We start from the raw sequence: 24,284 nt of genomic DNA, 5'->3' as shown, positions 1-24,284 counted from the left end.
CTCTGATCAAACAAATCATATTACTTTGGTTGGATACTACCAGTTTAAGAGTGAATAAGCATTGCATCCAAATCATATTATTTAAAGATCAAACTGGATACTTCTTGTACATGAATTTATGTTCTTCCATGCTTCAAACTTTAAAATTATTAGATATTTGAAGCTCAAACTGGATACTTCCTGTGCATGCATTTATGTTTTTTCATGGTTCAAACTTTAAAATTTATGAGAATATGTTAACTACATGATGCAGTTATATGAGAGTTCCCATTAGATGCTTTAATTGGGCCCACTCTGATCAGACAATGATAACTGTTTGATCAAAAGATTTCTGCCAAAGTTAACTCTACTGCTCAAAGACAGGTTCAATCACCAAATCTACGGCTGAGATTGGGCCCAATACCAACTTTGGTCGAAAATTGAACACACACAGATTGGGCCCATTGAACACAGATTGGGCCGAAAACCGGTCCGGCATGGGCTTGGCAGGACTAGTGCCTGGCTGGAGCTAAATAGTGGCATGGGCTAGGTCTGGCCCATTTACTGAATGGGCCTCAAAGATTAAATAATATTAAGCTCATATCCTAAACTGTGAAATATTTGCCCATTTTTTTAACTTGGAACAGGCCCCTCTAGTGTATTTATGACTAATCTTTTACACTAGAGGGGGTTGTCCCAAGTGAAAAAAAATAAAAAGGGGTGAATAATTTCATTTCCCTTGTTGGAAAGGGCAAAAAAATCAAGTGTGATTCCAAGTGTATGGTGGCTACGGAGGACCCAGATGGTGGACCTCTTCTATATGAGAATTTATATGGCGGAAGGCCGTGCATGCACGTGCAGCCCCAAAATACAGTGGGACCCACATCGTTTGGTTGATCTAAATGATTCCTGACATAGATAGGGTGTCCAAAAAATCTTCTCCACAGGATCATCCTAACCCTTGGATCTGTCAAGGTTTCTATATTATGCCGTCCATTTTAAACCTCCACAAATGAATAATTAGGGCCCTGACATAGATAGGGTGTGCCCAAAATCTTCTCCACAGGATCAGTCTAACCCTCCGGTCTGTCGAGGTTTCTATGCTGTGCTGTCCATTTTAAACCTCCACAGAATGGAGGGTTAGATCTGGATCATCCTATGGAGAAGATTTTATGGACCAACCTTATCTACGATAGGGCCCAACAAATGAATGGTTTGGATCACCTAAATGTGGGTCCCACTGCATTTTTGTGCACGCCGTCCGCCATATAATTTCTCCTTTTATGTGTAGGATTACATACTTTGGGTAAAAAAGGTGGGGGCAAAATAAGAAGAGTTTCTCCTTTGGAAAGATGTCTGTTTTTGAGTTCGACACAGATAACAACAAAAGGGCAGTAGCCATCTTCCAATTAATCTGAGGAGGCTGCTGTCAATTGCAACAGCCCATCTGCCAAATTCCTTGTGCTATGGATGCTAGCAACCTGACCTGGCAAACGGGTGGGCCGGGCCGGGTCAACCCGCGGGTGATGCGGCTGCGGGTCACACGGGTCGGGTCAGGAAATTACCCGCATTTTTGCGGGTCAGAATTTACGTGACCCGCGCGGCCCGCGGGTCACCCACAAATTCAAACAGTGGTTAAATTCAAACGATTTTTTAATTTAGGAAAATGTTAAAACTTAAAAGTAGGGTATGGCCGGCACCGTGAGATGATCCCAACCGTCCATTAGATGGCCCACAGCCTAAATAGGTTGTGCCCCAAAAATCATTTCAATAGGTTGATCCCAACCCTCCGATCTATAGAGGGTTAGGATCAAGTGATCAACCAATAGTGCGTGCCTTTTTCAGTATCTCTACGTAATCCATTTGGGGCCCACACACAATAGAAGATTGGATTTTATTGAAGGATTGAGATTGTTTGATTGGAGCAATTTGTGGGACTTTGACCTTTTTATGGTAGGACCCACAGTATGAACGGTTGTGATGACCCCCCTGTCTTTTTCGCGGGTGCCCGCGGGTTGACCCGACCCGACCCGTGTTTTTGCGAGTTGGGTAGTAGCAACTCCCTAATAAGAGGTTTTTTGAAATCCACAACGTGACTTATGACTTATGAGTAGACCTCGCAAACGGGTAAGCCGGGCTGGGCCGGGCCGGGCTTTACCCAACCCGTACCGGCCTGGTTGACACGGGTCAGGTCAAATGACCCGGAATCTTACATGTCACTATTTTGTGAATCCAGACCCCACCTGTATGGGCCCGGTGGACCCACGGGTCACCCAAATTTTTTTATTTTTTTTTCTATTTTTTTCCCCACACTATAGGATGATCTAAACTGCCAATGTGATGGGCCATAACGTATATAGCTTGTGCCCAAAAAATCATTTCCATAAGATGATCCTAGCCCTCTGATCTATAAAGGAATTGCATATTATTATTTATGGAAATCTCTATAGATCGGAGGGCTAGGATCATCCTAGTTCCGCTGTGTTCAATTTATTTGGACGGTTTAGATCATCCTAAGATGTGGTCCGTACAGTACTATCTGAAAAATACAGGACTATAAAGGACTATAAAGGCTTACACCATATAAAATCTCGGTCATTCTTGATCTATAGGAAAGATCGAATTTCTCTTAATAATGTTTTTGGGCGATGATATTTTCACCCCCTGTATTACGTATGCGCCCCCTTATAACGTGATTTGACGTCAAAAAGCGTTAAACTTGCTCACTTTTAGGGAAAACTAGGGTTCTTTCCTGAAGGAATTTCACGAGAGGACTTTGAATTTTATTAGTTCGGCTTCAGAAAAAAAAAAAAAAACAAGTTTCTTGAGGGATTTGTTCTAGAAATATCTATTCTTTGAGGTAAATTTACCTTTTTTTTATCATTTCTGCAAACTTATCTACTTTTTAATGTAGATATTTAGCTGTAATTAGCTCTCGATGCAGTTCTTTTTCTTGTATAGCTTGATTTTCGTTGATTTTTCTGTTTTTTTTCTTAGAAATTGACTCAATTTCTCCTTTTTCAATTACCTGTAGGGTTCAGCATTTTAGATCTGTTTCATGTTGCAATTTCCAATACAATTTGCCCCAAATTAGTCAGAATTTAACAGAGCAATAGAACTCTCAATTGTATATTGATGTATTAAAATTGTAAATGATATGTAACAGAGCAATAGAACTCTCAATTTGCCACAAACCCTTTATAATTTTGTGCATAATTGTGACAGAAACTATTTCCAAAGATGGCAGGAAGGAAAGCAGGTCTGATTGCTCTGTTTGATGTTGATGGGACCCTTACAGCTCCAAGAAAGGTACAATTTTTTCTCTTTTCTATGTTATCTATTTTACATTTTTTACAATGATAAAATAATGTTACTATACTTGGAAATTGATATTTCAAACTTTCATGATTGACTCAATTAAATCAGTTTAGAAGTCACCAGTTCTATACAAAATGTCTTGAGTTTGCTGATCATACTTAGAACCAAGTTTGGAGTCAAATTGATTACTCTGATGCATGATTTTAAATTTTGGTTACCGAATGCGTTTCGGTCCTCACCGAAACTGAAATTTCGGATGAAATCAGACGAAACCAATAAGTTAATATTTTATCTAGTCCTAAAACTTCGGCCGAAATTTCAGGAGAATATTAAATAATGTTAAAATTCCTGATTTTTTGGGATTTTCCTTAAATTCCTGCTTTTTTTTAAAATGAAAAAAAAAGGTTTTAAATTTCGACCCTCTGATGAACTTTGTCCCCGAAAATTACTGAACTCTGCCGCAATCCATTGTATGGAGACTGTGTTCTCTTTCTGTTACCAGATCATTAATCATCACATGTTGCACAAAATATATTTGTAGAAATTTCCATCAAAAGCTCCATTACATATTGGTTTTTCTCTATGAACTTATGGTATTTTCCCATTTCCATCAACCATATAGTCAGATTACCTTCATGTACTTTAAAATTGAATATGATGGTTTGTTGGTGTATCAAGTTTCTGAAGATGCACCCTTTATGTGGTCTAATTTGATAGTGCTCTTTTACTCAATTTCTACTTAATCACCAGGTAGTGACTCCAAAGATGTTAGAGTTCTTACGGAACCTTCGAGAGGTACTTGATTGCTACTATCTTCCATTCTAGCTTGGCAAATATAAAAATCTCTTTTCACATTTTGGCACTCTGTAGGAAAGATAAGGTTGCAAAATACATCCTATTATGCTTACTGAATTGTCTGATAACAGGTTGTTACAGTTGGTGTTGTTGGAGGATCTGATCTTGTAAAGATAACGGAGCAGCTTGGGAAGACAGGTTTGCTCTAACTAACTTGACTGTAGTGTCTGGATCTTCTACTTTTTGTGCTATTTGTTGACACTCGGGGTCATAAAGTAGTAGATTTTCAATTTTTTTATTCTAATTGCACTTCCTAGTTCCTACCACTCAAAACTAAGCTTTAGGCCATTCTTATTAAATGGGGCGTAAATGAGAAGGAACCCAGAAAATCTGGAGTTTTTTTTTATTTGCCTTGATGCATGCTGAAATTTGTGATATAAAATCTGAACCTAGCATCTATTGATATAATACTTGGTCCTAGAATCTAGAGCTTTAGTTTCAATGTAAAATGTGCCAGTTTCTACCCGTTATCGACTTTGTTGTCTTTGCATTCAGTAGAAATTCCTTTTTTTCCCAATAGTGCCATTCTTGAGTATCAATAGTTGTGATATGGGAGTAAGTTACTTATCACGTATAGGGCAAACAAGCTATTGATGCATTGAAATTATCTTATGAGAGCACCTATGTGAAAATTTTCATGGATGAAGTGTTTGGATATCTTGTTACAGAGGAAGAAGTAGACAGAAAGCAAGAGAACTTTCTTGACATGAAGGTTTGTAGTACCTCTCTTCCATGTAAAGTAGTTCAGCCCTCATTCTTGGATATTTCGCTAATAGTAAGAGAGCAGACCAAATGTTTCCCTTGTGGGACTGGGTGGTTATCCATGTTTTTTTGGGCTTTTCGGTCTTCTTATGTCTTTCGCCTGGTTATTCCTAACTATTTCTTTTTTAAGTATGATATCAAGCTACTCGTTCAGTATAGCTACCCAATCTTGATTGCTTGTTTGTTACACTTTTGCAATGCCCTTTTTCTATTATAGCAAGAGTTAAGTTAGCCAAATGAAGCTAGATATAAATGTTTCCCTCTGCTTTGATATCTCTGAGTGATTTCAAGTTGATCTTGAAAATATTATTTTGCTCACTAGTTATGTTATCTACGGCTGCACAAAAAACCGGCCAAACTGATAAACCGAACCGAACCGGGCCTTTCGGTTTGGTTCGGTTCGGTTTTTCTAGGCATCGGTTCGGTCACGGTTCAGACTTTTACCGAACCGATCCCATCGGTTCCATTCAAGGTTTTTGAGTTTTAATCCGAATTTGAACCGAACCGAACCGAACCGATGGGCATTTTTGTCATTTTTGCCGTTTCAACCCTAGATATAAATTACTGAACCGATCCCATCGGTTCGGTTCACGGTTTTTGTGATTGTTGAAATTCAATCTGTAATATTGAAGTCATTTGAATTTGGTCTTTTGAGTGTTTTCAGCTTTATCAAGTGAGGAGCGGACATTATGGTCCACAGGTTTTTTGTTGGTCACTTGAAACCAATTTTCAAGATCCAGGTCCCTTTATCTTACGAATGAGATCCGTTGGGTATTTGAACCAGGATCGTGTGGGTCGTCTCATGGTGGTCTAGAAGATCAACAGTTTCAGTTATAGATGCATATCCATTTTTAGATCCAAATATTGGTAGTTGGGATTGATCCTTTCAATGGCTGTCTATTTAGTAGGACTAAATTTTTTTTAGTGTGATTAAGTTGTGAATCTTATGATTGTATATGTTTTTGAAATTTTTTGCTCCTTGGTCAAAAAACGGATAAACCGTGAACCGAACCAAACCGAACCGGTCAAAATCGGTTTGGTTTGGTTCGGTTATTACCCCCATCGGTTTGGTTACAGTTTGGATTTTGTCCAAACCGATGCGATCGGTTCGGTTCAAAAAACCTCCAGTCCTCCATAAACCGAACCGACCGAACCATGTGCAGCCTATTATTATCCATTTGGGTTAGAAAATATTTTACAAAATCATCCACTTGGATTGGAGCATGTTGTTAACAATGGTGGTTGAAACAAGCAATGGCATTGTGTTATGATGGCACAACAAGCACATGCATCCTCTGTATCATACTAACACCTCCAGGATCTTCTTGGCCTGAAATAAAAATGTGAAAGAACTAATTTGGAAAGAATGTATCTAAAACAATCAGATCTGTCGGATAACAGGATTATGAAAACAAAGCATTTGGTTGATCTGAGCTCACTTTATCAGTACTGTTTCTAGATGGCAGTTTGTTTATATACTCGTGGTGGATTCTTTTTTTCAAAGAAATTGAATTTCCATACTATTTTATTTTATGATTTTCATGTCTATAGGTAAATTGTCTAAGACTAAATAAAAAATGAAATGAAACTTCTAGTCGTCTTTGTGTTTTTGGAGGACCTTCAGGGGAAAGCATAACTGGCTGGTGTTCATCTTGTGAATCGATTTATCATTTGATGCCTGAATTCTCAATTCTATAATAAGTAATAACAGTCTTACTTGTTATGTCTCTAGTCCATATCCCGCATGGATATAAACTTGACTTTCCTGAATTCTCAGCTCCATAGATGTTTTAGTTTTTACGACAACTCTATAGACAGTTACAAAACAATTCTTGGCTATATGAGAATGCCTCTAATGCACATTGCACATCTTTGATCTTGTTTGCCTACAGCTTATTCTTTTAAAACTCATGCGTCATTTATTTGAGAATATTTGATAACTAATTCATTACTGCGATTTATCTTCAAGATCTAACACCTATTTGACCATGTTCTTCTCTATGCAGTAATTGATGACTATGATTATGTGTTTTCTGAAAATGGTCTTGTCGCTCATAAAAATGGAAAGCTCATTGGCACCCAGGTATTAATCCCTAGTAATAAAATATTTGCAATTTTCATAGAGCAATTTTAGAACTGCATATTAGATTTATGTCACACCGAACTGTTTTTACTAGATAACTTTTATGATGAAACTACAGGAAGTGATGCATTTGGGGATGAGCCCATATTCAGGATTTTATGCCAAGCCTATTTGTCAGCAAGTATCAATAATCTGTATTTAAAGAAAATCTAAACCATTTAAGAAGAAAGTAATGGAATGTTATTCTTGTAAAAAATTAAAGCAACACATCTAAAGAATTTAAGAAGAAAGTAATGGGAGTTTTTTTAGTGGTAGAAAGTAATGGAATGCTATTTTTGTCTACAAAATTAGAACAACCTCTTTCCCCCATTTCTTCTTCTCCTTTTGTCCTGATTCCTTCTCTATATGCAAAAAAAACTCTAGTATTTCTACTTGCCATCATAGTCCAGGAATATCAACGCTGATATTGGTTTTTTCTTCCGCGCCTCTCATGATGATTGGAACACCCCACTAGGGGAAAACCCACTCTAGTGTAGATCTGTCTATACATGTGGTTGTATGGTCAGATCTACATGTATTGATAGGTCTAACCCTATGTGCATACATCTAGGGGTTTGGAAGGATCTTAATATGTTGTGATTTTCTCCTGTTTTCTTTATGGATGATGTTTTTTGTAGAAAGATTGATATCACATTAGATCTGGATTAGTTTGGGTTCTTGGTTATGTCAAGAGAGAACTTTCGGTGCACTGGTTTTTTCTCTTCTTTCTCTCTTGTGCTGTATTTTTCCTGGTGTGATTGGTATCTAGTTTATCCTGTGCAATCCCATCAATAAAAAAAAATCGTTATTAGTGCGAGAATTGGGAAATCTCCCGTGGGTTCTGGTGCAGCGCCCGGGAATTATGGTGTTGTGAATAGTTTATTGCACAAGACTAGTCACGGCGACCACTATCAAATTTATTGGTAGCAACTATTTAGAGTGGGCACAATCCTCCTGGATGTTTATAACTCGGACACATAAATGGTGATTCTTGATCAAAATCAGTTGGATATGAGATATGACAAGTGGGAAGAAGAAAAATTAACAGTTTTATTTTGGCTATTACATTAGATGAGTTGAAAATCAGAAGCGGTTTCTTGTTTCTACAACCAGCAAGAGATTTGGGAGTCGGCTTCTGAGACATACTCCCAGCTTGGAAAGTTTTTCAAGCTGTATGAGATTTTTTTCGATAGATGGTCTGGCTTGAACCCGCAACCTCCTGCTTGTTACTTGTTGCACTTGGGATTTTCCTACCAAGATAACATGCTCATGCCTAAAGAAGCCCAATTTTTTTTGGCGTCGCCCATACTTGAATCGGAGACCTTCATATGCAATAAAACCCTAGGATTTCTACTAACTGTTCTTCTTTCGGACTTCTCTAAGGTGCAGTTGCTCTATTTAGCTCAACTATAGAAAGTTGTTGCCATTTGACTATGTTACCCCGACACCTGGAAAGGATTAACATAACTTGTGCAACTCGTTTATCATGTTCTGAAAGCTTACGAAATGTGCCGTTTTCCTTCAGATTATCTCAAATATTTTATTTGTTTATCTCCATGCCATACTTGGCTAACACAACCCAATGGGCAGCTTTGCCTCACAAATACAGAAAATAAAATGAGCAATCCTCCTCTATCATGCAATATTGATTTTTGGATTTGGAAAAAAAAATTAGCGTGGAAATTTGTCTTTTTAATTGAAGCTTGAAATTCTTAACCAAGGCCTCCAAAACCAAACTATTTACCTTTTATGGATTTCTTCATATATCAGCCTCTTAATAGCCCCGCATGTTTCTATTTGTACTGCAGAGCTTGAAATCATTCCTCGGGGAAGAAAAACTCAAGGTGAGGCACTCCTACTCGTAACCAGACTTTGAAACATGTACAAAACTGTGTAAAATAATCACACGCTACAAATATCTGTGCAGGAATTTATTAATTTCACACTTCATTATATTGCTGACTTGGATATTCCAATAAAAAGGTGAATGAAGAAAACTTCTTTTAGCAAGTTAAGTCCTGTAAAGTATAAACATCAAATGAAAAAAAAAAAAAATCATTTCCTTATTTAGGGGAACCTTCATAGAATTCCGGAGTGGAATGCTTAATGTATCACCAATTGGGCGAAACTTAAGTCAAGAAGAACGAGATGAGTTTGAAAAGTATGACAAGGTATACATTTCTTCCAAAAGACAAAAAAAATGTCATTTCTTGTGTTTATGCTATCAAGTTCTTTGTGAGCAAATGAACATTCTAGTAACATTTTCAGGTTCACAACATAAGGTCAAAAATGATCTCTGTGCTTCGGGAGAAATTTGCTCACTTTAACCTGACATTTTCCATTGGGGGGCAGATAAGTTTTGATGTGAGCCAATGCCATCTCAGTTTTATGCATTGTTGGTTCTCTAACTGTCAAATCTGCATTTAAGTTTACTTTTGGTGCAATGGTTGTCACAGGTATTCCCTCATGGTTGGGACAAAACTTACTGTTTGAGATACCTTGAGGAGTTCCATGAAATCCACTTCTTTGGGGACAAGACTTACAATGTAAATTTCTCAAAGCTTTGAACAACAAAATTATGCATATGTATGTATATATATTTGCTAATGTTTTAACATAGTTGCAAATATCTCCGAGATTTTTTTAAAATATCGTTATATTTTGCAATTTTTTGATAAAACAATAAAATTTTCCCAAAATTCTAAAATATCATTGAGATTTCTTCATATTTTATTTTTTCTTCATATTTTATTTTTACTGTGAAGATATCACAGAAATGTCAGGATGAATTCACGATATTATATGTTGTCTTATTTTTGTTATTAAATTATATATATATATATATATATTAGATTTTAAATCTTTTTTCATGTTTTCCCAATATAAACCTGAAACTACCAAAAAATAAAAAAATAAAAATCCCAAGATTGACGCTGACTGTGTTTTTGTGAATACATCCGTACATAGATAGATATATACATATGTACATTAAGTCCATATCTATCATGTCTCTGTTTATATGTGTCATAATTTCCTCATTGCTGTGGGTTTCAGTTAGTGTGAACTTTATTGAACTTTATCAACTTTTGTTGAACAGGGAGGGAACGACTATGAGATTTATGAATCGGAGCGAACAGTGGGACATACAGGTTTATCCTTACCTTTTATAATTGAAATTCCAACTATTTAATTTAAGATTCAAGTGAATTAAATAAGGAGACTGGGTTCTTTATAGTTCTTGGTTTCACATCTTAGGACTAGCCCTGGTGAACTAGCCCTGATGAGGGCTGATGTCCCCAAAACATTCCCTGTTCGTTTTAGATTTTGACAACGGATTGAGTCCAAAACCGATTACTGAACTCAAAATTAAACGTGATTTTTGTGTCCAATAGTTGGTTTTGGACTCACAATCTGGTATCAAAATCTAAAAGGAACAGGGCCTTATTGAATCTGATTATCAGTCTATCATCATCTAATGCCAAGATCTTGAATGAGTTATTTTTCCTGTTACACCATTTTCGCCTCTTTATTCTCTTCATATATGCTTTTTTTTTACAGTGACCAGCCCTGAGGACACAGCAAATCAGTCTACAACCCTCTTTCTTGCCAAGCAAACTGGAGGTGCCTAAGTGTGCGTAAACATTGTATGTGCTCAATTATTTCATAGTTAATTTTTTCTAAATTAGCAGAATATAAATGATTAAGGATGCCATTAATTAGTATTAGCATTAGTAGCTTACATAATCTGTTTCCAGAAATGGGTAGGCAAGCACAATAATTATCATCAATAATTTAAAGATCTATTGTCGTATGCAAAACAGAAGGCGGAAAATGAGATGGGGAGATCTTAATCTCTTCCATATTTGTATTCGACTCAGTTTTCATCATTTTATATCATAATTAGTGAAATAATCACAAATTTAGGCTGCTGTTTCACTCATAATCTCTTTTAGTCTTAATCCCTTGTAGATCTTCAATTAGATTCCTTGAGATTGTAACGTCTTCATTTTTTAGGCCTATTCAATGTTTATGTTCTAAGGTGACCACCGAAGGATTTGGCTAATTCATGACTGCCGAAAAATTCCCTCGGAAATCATTAATTAGATTATCTTGTTAGATATCATTGTTAGATCGGGTGGTCAATGGTGAAGCATTTCAGCTAATCTATGGCCATGATCTTATGGGTTTTTTTGTTAATCAATGGTGGAACTGGGGCTTTAAGGATCAAGGCTTGGGATCGTCTGATCAAGATTTGATCAATGGGTCCCATAGGCTCTTTCCTAACAACCATGATTTTGCTGGGCCCGCATTTGCTTGCTGGATGTGATCAGATCCATTGATCCAACCTTGATCGGATGATTCTGGACCCTTGATCCATCAAGCCTCATCTAACTATCTAAGGTTCCACCAAGAAAATCTAATAGTCTGTAGGGCTTTTAAATGATTAACGGCCTTGACTTCAGATAAATGTGCTTGTGTGGAACGGACAAAAAATGCGCCCTTTTAAGAGTACATTTTGGGTGATGATATTTTCACACACCCCCCCCCCCCCCCCTGCACACCTCACTTATAACGTGATTTGACATAAAGTTGCTCCCTTTTCACGTCAAATCAGGTGGGGTTGGTGCCCCGTCAGGCAGGGGGTTTAAAATAAAATAGTCCCTTCTCTTTTCCGACCGATTCGGGGCTAAATTAATTCCCCTGAGCACCGTGCATTGGTTTTTGTTTTTCTTTATTTAAAAAAAAAAAAGGTTGGGGGGCAATTTGGGTTGGCTTGGTGCTACTCGGGTTGGGTTGGATCGGGTTGAGGCGAACCCGAACACGACCCGAGGAACCATTTACTCAACCTGAACCCGACCTTACCTGAGTTCCAACCCGATGAGGTTTAACTCGACCCCACCCGAGGAACCCTTTTTTCCAACCTGAACCCAACGCGACCCGAGTTCAACCCGACATAACCTGAGTTTTTAAGCTTACTAAAATAATAAATAATAAAAAATGTCGAGTTCACTCGGGTGGGGTTGCCCAAGCCCTCAACCCCAACCCGAACTCAACCCAACCCGACCCAACTTTTTTTCGGGATGAACCCGGCCCAAGTTGCACCCCTCGAAGCCGAGCCAATTTTATGGTAAAAGCCCAACCCGAATTCCCAAAAATCTACCCAACTTGCAGCCCTAATAAAAGTGAGTGAAATTTCCAAGAAATTTATATTAATAAATCATTACCTATATTTAAAAGCTATAAATAAATTATTTAATAGCTATATGAACTTTACATTTATAAGGTTTTAAATAAGAGAAAAGAGCTCCTACTCCCTAGAGTGGATAACTTATTTATTCCCTAGTGTAAAGACTCGGCTTCACACAGGCCTAGAAAGTTAATAACTTTAATTAAATCTGGATCGGAGATCTCCAGACCAAAAATCACAACAGTGTATTTTCATTTTTTTTTAGTATAACCAATTTTTGGGGCATCAAATCTTGTCCGTTTGACATGATTTTGGTCCCGGTAGATGGGTTTTTCGAATACCTATCCAACGGACCAAAGATTTAGCGATTCAGACGTAATTTGAGCAAGTTATGACCTTTTTTCTATTATGGCTAGGCATATTTATAAGTTTTGTCTTATTAGGCAACTTTTGAGTTTTTATTTTTATTTAAAACTTTAGTTTAGTTAAATTTGATAAGTACACCCTTAGAGAGTTTTAATAAAGATAGACTCTTGCTAATTGTGGAAGACTTAGATTAGGAAACTAACTTTTAACATTAAATCTAATTGGGAAACCCACTTTAAGCACAAAACTCATTAGCTATTAAAAATCCAAAATATGGGCTTTTGCAACCCTACGTATGCACACCAAGGGAGAGAGAGAGAAAAGAAAAGAGAAGAAGAATTGGTATTTTTCGTCATTTTGGGTTTTCGTCTTCGAGTTCCTTTCCGATTGGTACATAGGGCTTCACGTCTCACTCTACACTCAAACTATAAGGCAAGTGATGACTGACTCTTGTAATAATTGTTACATTAATGATTTTTTTATTGTAGTTTTGGTTCATATGACTATTCTCATATCCTAGAATATGTATCATTGAACTGTTAATAAAATCTACGGTTAGAAGTGCCTACTTAGGATTTTTATTTTTAGGACATATGCTATATACGCGGGAACATTTGTTGCCTCATATTAAGGTATGAGATGTTTGTATATGTATATTGTTTTAGATAGCCACAGACTACGATTTGTGACGATGTTCACCGAGTATATATATATGATGCATTAGATGGGACTTTCATATCTTTATAAAAGATGATTTATTGGTAGCATCTTTATCCTTGTGTCTCTTTTACTTGTTACGTGTTGTCATCATATTTAGTTATCAGTTGATACTCTCACATTTTTCACAGTATTCTATATCCTGATCATTTATCTTGAGATTTTTGTTGTTTCCTTCTTATCACACGAATACCATAAGAACCACTATTATAATGCAATTTACATTTTTTGTCAGCCAGTCACATGGCCCTGCTATTAACTTAGATTATTTTCCAGCCCTTGTAGGTGAGGAAGGTGAAGGAGCCTTCGTCGATGAGCAAATCTAGGCGGCACATGGGATGGGAGAGAGCACTCATAAGATTTCTTTTGGGGTTGAGATAAATCATGTAATAGGCATTCTGTTAATGAAATAGAATTTTTTTGTTGTTGTTTTCCTTTTTGGGGTAGCGATTCGGATGTTGGGATTTTTTTTAAAAAAAATTGCCCCAAATCCGGGTCGTTACACCTAGGCTTAAAATTTGCCCCAAATCCTAGGCTTAAAATACAGTGGTGGCCACATTGTTTGGATGATCCAAAGCATTCATTTGATGGGTCCTCACATAGATAGGGTGTACCCAAAAAATCAGCTCCACAGGATCATCTCAGCCCTTCGAACTTATCATCCTTCATCACTCTCCTAGACTAGTTCGAAGGGCTGAGATGATCCTGTGGAGGTGATTTTTTGGTCATCCTTCATCACCCTCCTTTTATTCTGCTTCTTCTCCTTGATAAAAATCTTAAACAAATGCTACACACTTGAGACCATAACTAGGGCAAATATCAACCTCACTGCCACCTGCTTCCATAAACCCTCTTAACTCCATGCAAAATCTAGAAAGACACATACCTAGCAAAAGCCTATTAACAAGTCCAAGCCTTCTGATTCCTGCCAAAAATTCATCCTTAGAGTTAGGCCTATACACTATTTTCCCATCTTACCAAGTGGAATTTATGGCTTATGCGTCCTCTATCTACAAGGAATCTCACTAGATTCACCCCAGGAATCAGATATCGACATCAAATGGATAAGTTTGCTGTTTAAGTGTTTCCACAAGTGTAACACATCCTCGTAAACAAAAATAGATGCTCTTCTACAAAGCCAACCTATTTCACATCATTCCACCACAGATCCAACGGTGATACTAAGCAACAATGATGATAATATTCGAAAGGGATATGATATTTATATCCCCTCTTGTTTGTCTTTTCCTGTAAATGGCTGCAATTCCACCTCCTTTTGTTTGGCCTTCTCTTTTTCTTCATTTTCAGAAGACATACAAAAGGGCCTGGAAATGCTGAAAAGGGGGTGGAGATATCATTTCCCTATTCAATAACAAGAAAACAACTGGGGAGACACAATGAGGAAAGACTCAGAGCAGCAGGCCATGAGCAATAAATGCAGAATGCAGAGTAGCCTTTACTTCATCAGATTTTTCAAAGGCCATCAGGTTGCAGATGTCTACATCAGAGTGGCTCAAACCAGGGAACTGAATACCAGGCAATGAGTGGAGGAAAACCGGAGTGGTTTGTTCAAAACCAGAAGCTGTGAGTCTTGTAAACTTCTGTCCTAGTGCATCTGATCTTGAGGAGGTAGGAACTCCAACAATGCGAATTTCAAATGTTTCTCAGCTTGGGGAACTTACAGATGTCAGAAAAGATAGAAAACCTGTTGGAATCCTGTCCTACCCCCTGTAGCTTCTGATCATTGTGTGCTGCTGGACCAGTTATCTAAAAATGTTGCAGAAGATGCAGAAAAAGTTAAAATTTCAAATGCTGATTCTCAGGTTGGTTCCCGCCCAATTGTTGGGCCTTTAGATTTTGACTTAAATGACCCTATCTTCAACACTTCTCCAAACCCTTCGAACTGCTTAGACCCAAATGCTTCCCACCCCATAGCTAGCAGCACCTATCCTTTGATTTCTTCCAACTTCGATCAGAGTAAGGATCTTCCAATCTCTGTTCCGAATCCAAGGAACTCCATTCTTGCTCCCGGAAACAGTAAGAATCTGTCTCTAAAGCCACCCAGCTCTACCCCAAATCAATGGAAAAAATTGTTCTCAAACCATGACCCAGGGATTGTGCCTACAAAGTTAGATCTCATCACCCCTGTTGCTGAAGAACAAGAAAATTTGAAGCTTCATTTCAATGATGATGAGACCCTGGAATCTGAAGCTAAATGGGCGAATTGTCTGATGGGTATTTTATTGGCAGAAGACCCTTCTCCATCTCCCTTCGAGAATCTCTCTTGCGAAGATGGCAGATCTCCGAAAATCTGCAAATGTACTACCTTGATCATGGTTTTATCATATTCAAATTCTCTTCTGCAGCCAATTGCACCCGAATTCTTGAAGAAGCTGGGCAACATTATGGAGGCAGACCCTTGATCCTTCAAAGGTGGGATCCAGATTCCTCTTTGCAAAAGAAGCAATTACCTGACATTCCCGTTTGGGTAAGGCTCCCAGGGCTTCACCTAAAGTTTTGGTCCCAGCATTGTCTAAGTAGAATCGCTAGTTTGATAGGTAATCCTCTGTACATGGATACCCAAACAGCAAAAGCTACTCGGCTAAATTATGCCAGAATGTGCATTCAAATCAGTGCTAAACAACTCCTCCCATCCTCCATCACACTCAAAACCTCCTCCAAAGAGATTATCCAAACCATAATTTACGATTGGAAGCCGAAGGCTTGCACAAATTGTTGGGATTTTTGTCATTGCTTGGAAGATTGCCCTGCTTCCATTCCATCCCATTCTAGGAAGGAATGGAGACCTGTTTCCAGAGTTGCTGAGGGTGTACGTAGCAGTCCCATAAATCCAGATCTTCCTAAATCTGATCCTATGATTGGGTCTAAAGTTCCCAAAGAAAATATTCTTTCAGTTCGAAATGATGAGTTTACCCAAGCTAACAGTTTTACTTCCTTAGCCAATTCGGAAGAGGTTTTCGATGGGAAGGATTTATTGGCAAATCTCTCAAAAGAAGACCCAGGTAAGGGCATTGTCTCCTCTCCTCCACATCCGAGGGAGGAACTTGGCAAACCATATCAAAGAAGAAAGGAAAAGCTTTCCCATTCCCCCCTTCTCTGCCGGGCCAAAGAACCCCCTTCAAAGGGCTCCTCCCCGGATCTTACAAGTCCTAAGTGGAGTTTGGCTTGCTTCTCTTGGGTGATTTTGGGTTCTTGTCCCCATCTGTTTGCTGTTGGGCTTTGAATTTTGTTTCCCTTAGTTGTTGCTTGCTGTTGTTTTTTTGGGGTTTTCTTTTTTTTGCTGTTTTCTTTTGTTGTTCTCATGTTGTTGGTTTTTTGCCATTGTTCTTGATTTGTTTTTGTTCGTGCTGCTTTGCTCTTGGCTTGTTTTTGTTTCCCGGTTGCTTGTGGCTTGGGTTTGCTCTTGCTCAATCTTTGTAATCTCCATTTTATCAATATATCTGGTCGAGGTCTGCCTAACCCCGGCTTACCCATAAAAAAAAAATAAAAAAAAATAAATGAGGGAAGACTCGATAGGTAGGAACATATCAGAGAACATGACCTTGGATTGGATAGAATGGAAGAAAATGATCCACGTAGAAGAACCCAACTAGAGCCAGGATTAGAGCCGGGTAGATTCCTTTCACCTTCTTCATGAAATTTTTCTAAAGGATTCATTTAGCCGACCCCAACTAGTTTGGGACAAAGGCTTTGTTGAGTTGAGTATTCAATAACAAGAATAGCTACAAATGAGAAAAAACAGACAGTAGCAATTACAATAACAGCGGAGCCGGAAATGGTGGTTTGATGTCAAGACAATGTACTGAATAATAAGTCCATCAGCTAAAAGTTCTTAAAATTCACCAAAAAGGCAACGTCAGGGAATTTTAATTCCATGCCATAAATATAGTGAATAAGATACTGAAGACTTCAGAATTTATATAATTACTTGAAGAGAAAAAGAAGGGGGAATAAAACAAGAGAACTCGGTTCATAGCTCGTGGAAAATAAACAAGATGTAGCAGCATGAGCATGCAATTCACTGACAACTAAACACAAGATAAACAAGAAAATGACTTCGCTTTATTGATGATAGAAAAAAAAAATGAAAAAACAAAAGCTGTTAGAAGCCCCCTCTCTAAAGTATCCCGAAGTATACACATGAAAAAAAAACATGGAATTATAGCATATGTCAGCAAACAGAAACATGCCTAACATTGGCCATGGTCTAAAATTCTGATAATCGATTTCAGTATATACCTTTAAAGAAAAAAAATTATATACATTTAGAGAAAGCAGCGCCAGATAGTGCAAAGGAGAAACAATGTTACAAAAGAGAAACAAATCAGAACAGTGCACCTCTCTTTCAATGTGTGTCACAATCTTGAACTACATGCCAAAGCTCTCCTAACTTTGAATCTCTGCCAGAAATGCCACTGGATTGTGATGGTCAGGTACCAGGAGATAGTAAGCAGCTCTCACCAGAGAAATTCTTGATTGGATGTGAAGTTTATGCAATAAAGGGAACCCAAAGACCATAATCTTCTCCAATCTGAGTTTTGCTCAAGGTCTCGAATTAATTCAAGGACATATTTGAAGAAATTCTGACTGTTAGTTCTTTGATGTTTGTATCTAAGACCATTAAATGAGGTTGCTACCAAGCCATCTCAGACATAAACTTCACATACTCAGATTTCACAACTTTTGCGTTTTGCCCAACGGATGCCGCCCAAGGAAGATGTGTTTTACCACTACTGCCCAATGATGAAGAAAGATGTACTTTCGAAGGTGTCTGACCGCATGTAGTCGTAGTATAGTATGACCGGTATTGAGGGGACGTGAAGCTTTTCAGATTACCACGGAACTGAGGAAAAGGACTAGATGACGAGATTGGGACCCAGTATGATGACTGATGATAGGAAGGTAACAGTCTGCCGAAACAATCACTTTGCCAAAAACAGCTAGATGGAGGCAGATCTAAGGCTTCACTCTTGGGAAAAGGATTATAAGGTTCTTGTAATGTTGGCCCTGGTGGCCCTGGCCAAGTTGACTGACGTGGGCCCTCTTGAGGCACTGATGCAGAACCAGTATACTTTGGCAAAAGGCTAATGGGTGTGGGTCCCACCGAGCCCGAGTTAAGAGGAGCCACCGGAGGGAAGCCTGCTAACCTGACAACTAACGATTTCCCTTCGATTTTGTGCCCATTCATGCATTTCACAGCTGTAGAAGCATTGACAGGATCAGAATACTTAACAAAGCCATAGCCTTTACTCATACCTGTGGTTCTGTCCCTGATCACTTTTGCATGGATGAGCCTTCCATAAGGAGAAAACATCTCTGTCAACCAATCATCATCCACACATTGCGGAAGATAACCAACATATAGATTTGTGTCAGCAATAATATCCTTATCGTGTTGTTGACTCTCTGTTGTTGCCATAGTTGAACCAAGGCCTGACCAAGAATAAGACCCATAATAAGATGGCAAAGTACGCAAGGCTCCACCGTTCACCACCTCCCAAGGTCCTCCACTGCTTGGAACAGGTGGCAAAGCACTGAATGGTGGCCGCCCTCCCCCACTACCCACGTCTGCAAGAAAGCTATGGTATTGGCTGTCCATTATGGGCCCCGAGGCCAATGCTGTCAAAGGGCAACCAGAGGAGGTGTCGATTTTGAATGTAGAAGAATTCTTATTAGGGCATGTATATTGTTTATGCCCCTGTTCACCACATAACCTACATATACTTTCGTCTCTGGTTGTTGTTCCATTCAATTCAGCAAGCTCCTTTAGCTGGGCATGTTTGTGCTCATTATTTTCTTCATCGACTGGAACTAGTAGTCTCTCAACCATTTTTGCCGCAGCATCCAATGACTTGTGAGTACCCGCCTCTACCAAGACGTGTAAATCTTCATTATCCGAAGGGTCACGCTTTTGAGGTTTCCCTTCCTTCACTGAGCCTTTTCCTCTTATAACAATCCTTGCCCCACTTTCCTTCTCCATTCTCTTGAGTGTGTTCCCACGGGGCCCAATTATAAGACCGACAAAATTATATCCAGGATATTCTCGCAGTGGTAAGTAGAGTTTTTTGTAAAGCTTCACGGGTTTGTATTCGGAAGGACGTTTAAATGTGGGATTCTTCTGAGTCAACATTGAAAGGATCTGTTGCCTCTCTAAAATGAGTTTCTCACGTAACCTGACCCCCCTTGAATTTATTCTGATTCCCAAATTATCGTACACAGGTGGGGGAGAAGGAGATCTATCTTCCTCTGCCCTGTCATCAACAACCTCTGATCCCTGTAGCTTTCGGTTTATCTGTAGGAGTCTGAAGTTCAGCTCACGAATTTCCCGATTAACATCATCGGCTACTAAAACAGGGTCCTCCTTCACAAAATCAGGTAGTTGGATAGGACCCAGCATTTTTAACTGGAATTCATCACCAGCCCACCTGTTCCTCCTCCTTTTGCTAGTCCCCCCGTCACCCTCGCCGTCACTGTCACTACGTTGTCGCTTTCCGGAACTCCCTTTCTTTTCCTCTCCCTCCTCAGAAGTATTTGCATCATAAACCAAGGTCTTGGAAAGCCTGGACTTGTTTTGAAGATCAATAGTAGCATTTGGTTTTGTCTCCAAGGTCCGCCGTACCTTCTTGTACTTGTTTTGTGACCAAACTTCTTCCAAAACACCTCTCTTTTCTGTTGAGTTGGTTTCAACAGATTCTGAGGAGTGTCCAGAGTAAGCCCCGTCACTGTCCAATGGCTCCTCACATGGTGGTTCTTCACTAGGTTCCTCAATTGGTTCTTCACTTGCATCTTTGCTTTTGGCATCAGATATCTCATCGTCACTGCTTTTTTCTTGCAACATACTTGAACCATCCAAAGCTTTCCGCTTCCCCATGTCTCTTTTATATACTGGGCTCAAGTCTGTGGTCCTCCTTGAAATAGTACCCAATGATGGGTGGAGCTCGAATTAGGTATCACTGATCCACAAAAATTACCAAAATATATTAACAAATACATACCGAACTTGAAAACAAATACATAACAAGCATAAGGAATATACAAAAGGCAGCCTTCGCTGAATGAGTGTTCAATATTGAGTTTCAAATGTGGCATTGTGTAGGCATTCATTTCTTATGTTCCATTCAGCGTTTAGCATGTAAATGTTTCAACAGGACTCAGTGGGTCCTGGTCAATGGAGTCACCTCTGTAAGTTGCATGAAGTTTAAATTTGACAGTGGGCTAGTTTTAGAGGTTTTATCTATAATGCAAACAGAAAACGGCAATTTCAGATGTTTCATCCTATACTGCCAAGTACCCTCAACTAGGGTATGTGCCTTGGAACTAATTTGTAGTACACTTGTCCATTAACACGTCAAATGCCCAGTCATTAGCAATTTAACCAGTCTATTAATTAGTTCACTAATTGATTCAATCATCGTACTAATTTGATCCCACTTATGCATCCCTAAACTAAATCTGTTTTTTTAAATGGTGAAAAAACTTCATCGACAATGAAAAATCAAATCACAAATTTGACAACGCAAATCAAATCACTAACTTTACCCCCACTTAGGCATCCCTAAGCTATATCTTTTTTTTTCTTTTTAATGGTGAAAAAACTTTATTGACAACATAAAATAAAATCACCCATGATGATCAAGGCACTTATAGGCAAGAAAAAATCAAGAAACAAAAAAAAAATCACCCATGATCCTCAAAGGGGATTTGATCCTTAACGACCAAACCCATCCTAGTCACATCACTGTGAACTAACTCATCCACATCGCCATTAATCAATCGCAATGTATGCTGAAAAGTCACCATATGCCCCTCAGTGTGATCAAATATCTCCTCATTCAGATCGGCAAATCCGCATGGATCGCTAACCCAATGCATGAAAGTCAAGGAATCACCCCATGGTCCACACCAACAAAGAAGCTAGAAACTCTCTCCTGCCCAAAGAATACCGGTTTTAAGAGCTTGGACTTGAGCCTCAGTTGAGTCCTTCACTCCAACCAAACCCAAGAAAGATATCTCTATCATGCCCACATAGGACCCACCCCCACCACAACACCCCACTCCCAATATCAGCCGGGTTTTAAGAGCTTGGACTTGAGCCTCAGTTGAGTCCTTTACTCCAACCAAGCCCAAGAAAGATATATCTATCATGCCCACGTAGGACCCACCCCCACCACAACACCCCACTCCCAATATCAGCCGGGCCACTTTCGTAATCCCTAAACCAACTCTTAACTCACCTATTAATTCATCTGCAACCGGTTTCCCCTTAACCCACACAATTAGCTAGTTAATTTTCTCCTTAATTGACTTAATTGGCATATTAATTCACCCGACCCAGTCTCCTCTTAACCCACTTAAATGACCAAATATTCTTCTAAGCTTAAAGTGTTGAACACAAGACATCCTCGTTACCAACAGACAACTTTACAAAGTGAGCTCTAGCTTACCAGTTGTAGTGCTTAATGTAAAAAATTTAATGTCACAGCTATTGTTGAAGTAATGCTAAAGAACAGTGTTTGAAAACATAGAGAGATGATGCCACAGAACGAACAAATTTAGTGGCAACCAAAACCAGTGAACTGACTTCACTAGGGCCCCACACGAATTCTCAACTTCAAACTGATCAGAACCAAATGAACTGTGAACCTTCAATCTAATCAATTGTTTCTCAACATGAAACCCAAAACTACATTCACTCCATGAAATACAGTCCAATGTTTCTTAAATGTAAATTTAACATAACAATCGATGTTCCTTGAAATATAAGCCGTTCTTAAATCAAATCAGAACCCTAGTAACCCTAAAATTCAAGACTCTGTCCTTGAACCATCTAAAATATCCTGTTTCTTAAAATGAAAATTCGACAAAATGACAAAAGAGTTTCCCAAAAGGCAGTCAGTTCTTGAAACCCTAAAATTCAATAATTTTTTCTTTTATCAAATAAAAAATATAACCGTTGAAACCCTAAAATTCAAGAACCTTTTCTTTTAACAAATTAAAAAAAAATAGAACTGTTGAAACCTTAAATTCAAGAATCTTTTCTTTTATCAAATATTAAAAAAAACTGTTGAAACCCTAAATTCAAGAATCTTTGCTTTTATCAAATAAAAATAAAACTGTTGAAACCCTAATATTCAAGAATCTTTTCTTTTATCACATATAAAAAAAAGCTGTTGAAGCCCTAAATTCAAGAATATTTTCTTTTATCAAATAAAAATAAAACTGCTGAAACCCTATAATTCAAGAATCTTTTCTTTTATCAAATAAAAATAAAACTGTTGAAACCCTATAATTCAAGAATCTTTTCTTTTATCAAATCAAAAACTACAGATTGTACTCATTGCCAGTGCTAAAATTCACTGTTTTTAAAATCCGAGTTAGACGAAATGATAAAAGAACTCAGCCAAATTGCACTCAACCAAGACATGTAACAAAGAAAATAAGACAAAATAAAAAGAACTAAACGAAGAAACATACGCAAACCCTCCTAAAACATCTCTTAGCCTTCAATTTCCACAAAAATCAGAAATAAAATGCAACATAAATTTCTAATCATGCAATGTTGAATCTTGTAAACAGAAATTTATAAAGAAAAAATAAAAAATTAACACTAACCTAATCGAAGAACCCTAGAAAGAAGAGAATTACATATCATCGATGAAAGAAACTCAAAATTATAGGGGAAAAAACTCGAGATTTAGAAGAAAAGAACCTGTTATAAGATTCAGAGATCCAAATGGGCGATCGGACGGTGAGAAATCGTCTGAATCGCTATGGTGAGATATCAGAGGTTGAAACCCTAACGAGGCTCTTTATGAATTTTTTTCCAGATGGTTGAAACAAAGGAAAAGAGATCCGTAGTTGCAGAATTCAAAAGAAATGCTTTATATAGAGTGGGGTGTGATTATAAAGGGAAAGACGTGTGGATGATGAGGTTATATATATCTAAACACAGTGATAAATTCGCAGCCCTTGTCGGATAATTCGCATCACGTTAACGTTAAATTATGCCAATATAATCCATATATCCTCTTGTTAAGGGCGGGCCCGAATTATTCTACAGGGGGCCGAATTTAATAATTTATCATCGCCCTATATATATATATATATATATATATATATATATATATATATATATATATATATATATATATATATATATATATATATATATACAGAGAGAGAATAGAGTTCCTAAGGTGTCACCTCATATAGCTTATATGAGGTGGCGCTTAAAAACGTAAGGGGCCTACTTTGTTTGGATGATCCAAAGCATTCATATGATAGGCCCTCACATAGAGAGGGTGTGCCCAAAAAATCAACTTCATAGGATCATCCTTACCCTTCCATTTGTGGAGGTTGAAATGGATGGGTATAAACCTCCATAAATCTGCCCATTTTTAACCTCCATAAATGGAAGGGTTAGGATGATCTTATGGACTTGATTTTTTGAAGGCAATCCATCAGGGCCTTTCAAATGAGTGGTTTCGATCACCCCAAAAATGTGGGGCCCTTATGTTTTGTGAGCGCCACCTCATATAAGCTATTAGGAACTCTATTCTCATATATATATATACAAGCGAAATTTTGGTCCTTACCGAAACCGAAATTTCACTGAAATTTGATAAAAGTTCTCAAAATGTCGTTTTTTTAAGCCCAAATTTTGGACGAAATTACCGAAATTTCGGTTGAAATTTGGTAAAGGATTAAAATAATAATAATTTATCAATTATTTAGCCGAAATTCCTGAAATTTCGTACATTTTTGGAATTTCATTTTGGGTGCCATACTGCCATTTCGTTTCGGTCCCGACCGAAATCCGAAATTTCGAATTTCGGTCGAAATTTAAAACCCCCTTTTCTTCCCCAAGACACCCCATAATAATTAATTATCAATGATAAATTCGCACCCCCTGTAAGATAATTCGCACCCTCTAAAGAAGGATAATTCAATTCATGT

The 24,284-nt window shown here is 38.1% G+C and overlaps 2 protein-coding genes across 2 annotated transcripts; one reads left to right on the top strand and one right to left on the bottom strand.

Moving 5' to 3' along the window:
- The first annotated feature begins 2,603 nt into the window (after positions 1 to 2,603).
- Positions 2,604 to 10,972, top strand: LOC143859193 (phosphomannomutase-like). The gene is made up of 12 exons (XM_077369885.1): positions 2,604 to 2,839; positions 3,205 to 3,288; positions 4,048 to 4,092; positions 4,224 to 4,290; positions 6,921 to 6,997; positions 8,845 to 8,880; positions 8,964 to 9,019; positions 9,108 to 9,207; positions 9,305 to 9,400; positions 9,493 to 9,582; positions 10,134 to 10,185; positions 10,595 to 10,972. Exons 2-12 carry the CDS (start codon positions 3,220 to 3,222, stop codon positions 10,663 to 10,665), a joined length of 759 nt encoding a protein of 252 aa, XP_077226000.1. The 5' UTR covers positions 2,604 to 2,839; positions 3,205 to 3,219; the 3' UTR covers positions 10,666 to 10,972.
- A 6,398-nt stretch (positions 10,973 to 17,370) lies between these two features.
- On the bottom strand, positions 17,371 to 23,235 carry LOC143859083 (splicing factor-like protein 1). Its single transcript, XM_077369765.1, has 2 exons — positions 23,038 to 23,235; positions 17,371 to 20,281 (listed from the first exon to the last, which is right to left on the bottom strand). The coding sequence occupies exon 2, from the start codon at positions 20,197 to 20,199 to the stop codon at positions 17,962 to 17,964; it is 2,238 nt and encodes a 745-aa protein (XP_077225880.1). The 5' UTR covers positions 20,200 to 20,281; positions 23,038 to 23,235; the 3' UTR covers positions 17,371 to 17,961.
- Between the last annotated feature and the right edge of the window lie 1,049 nt (positions 23,236 to 24,284).

The sequence above is a fragment of the Tasmannia lanceolata genome, unplaced genomic scaffold (genome assembly GCF_043159265.1).
Source record: "Tasmannia lanceolata isolate RefF3 unplaced genomic scaffold, GAP_Taslan_0.1 ptg000029l, whole genome shotgun sequence".
NCBI lineage: Eukaryota > Viridiplantae > Streptophyta > Magnoliopsida > Canellales > Winteraceae > Tasmannia > Tasmannia lanceolata.
The sequence above is the reverse complement of the archived record's forward strand: the minus strand, read 5'-3'. Positions and strand labels throughout refer to the sequence as shown.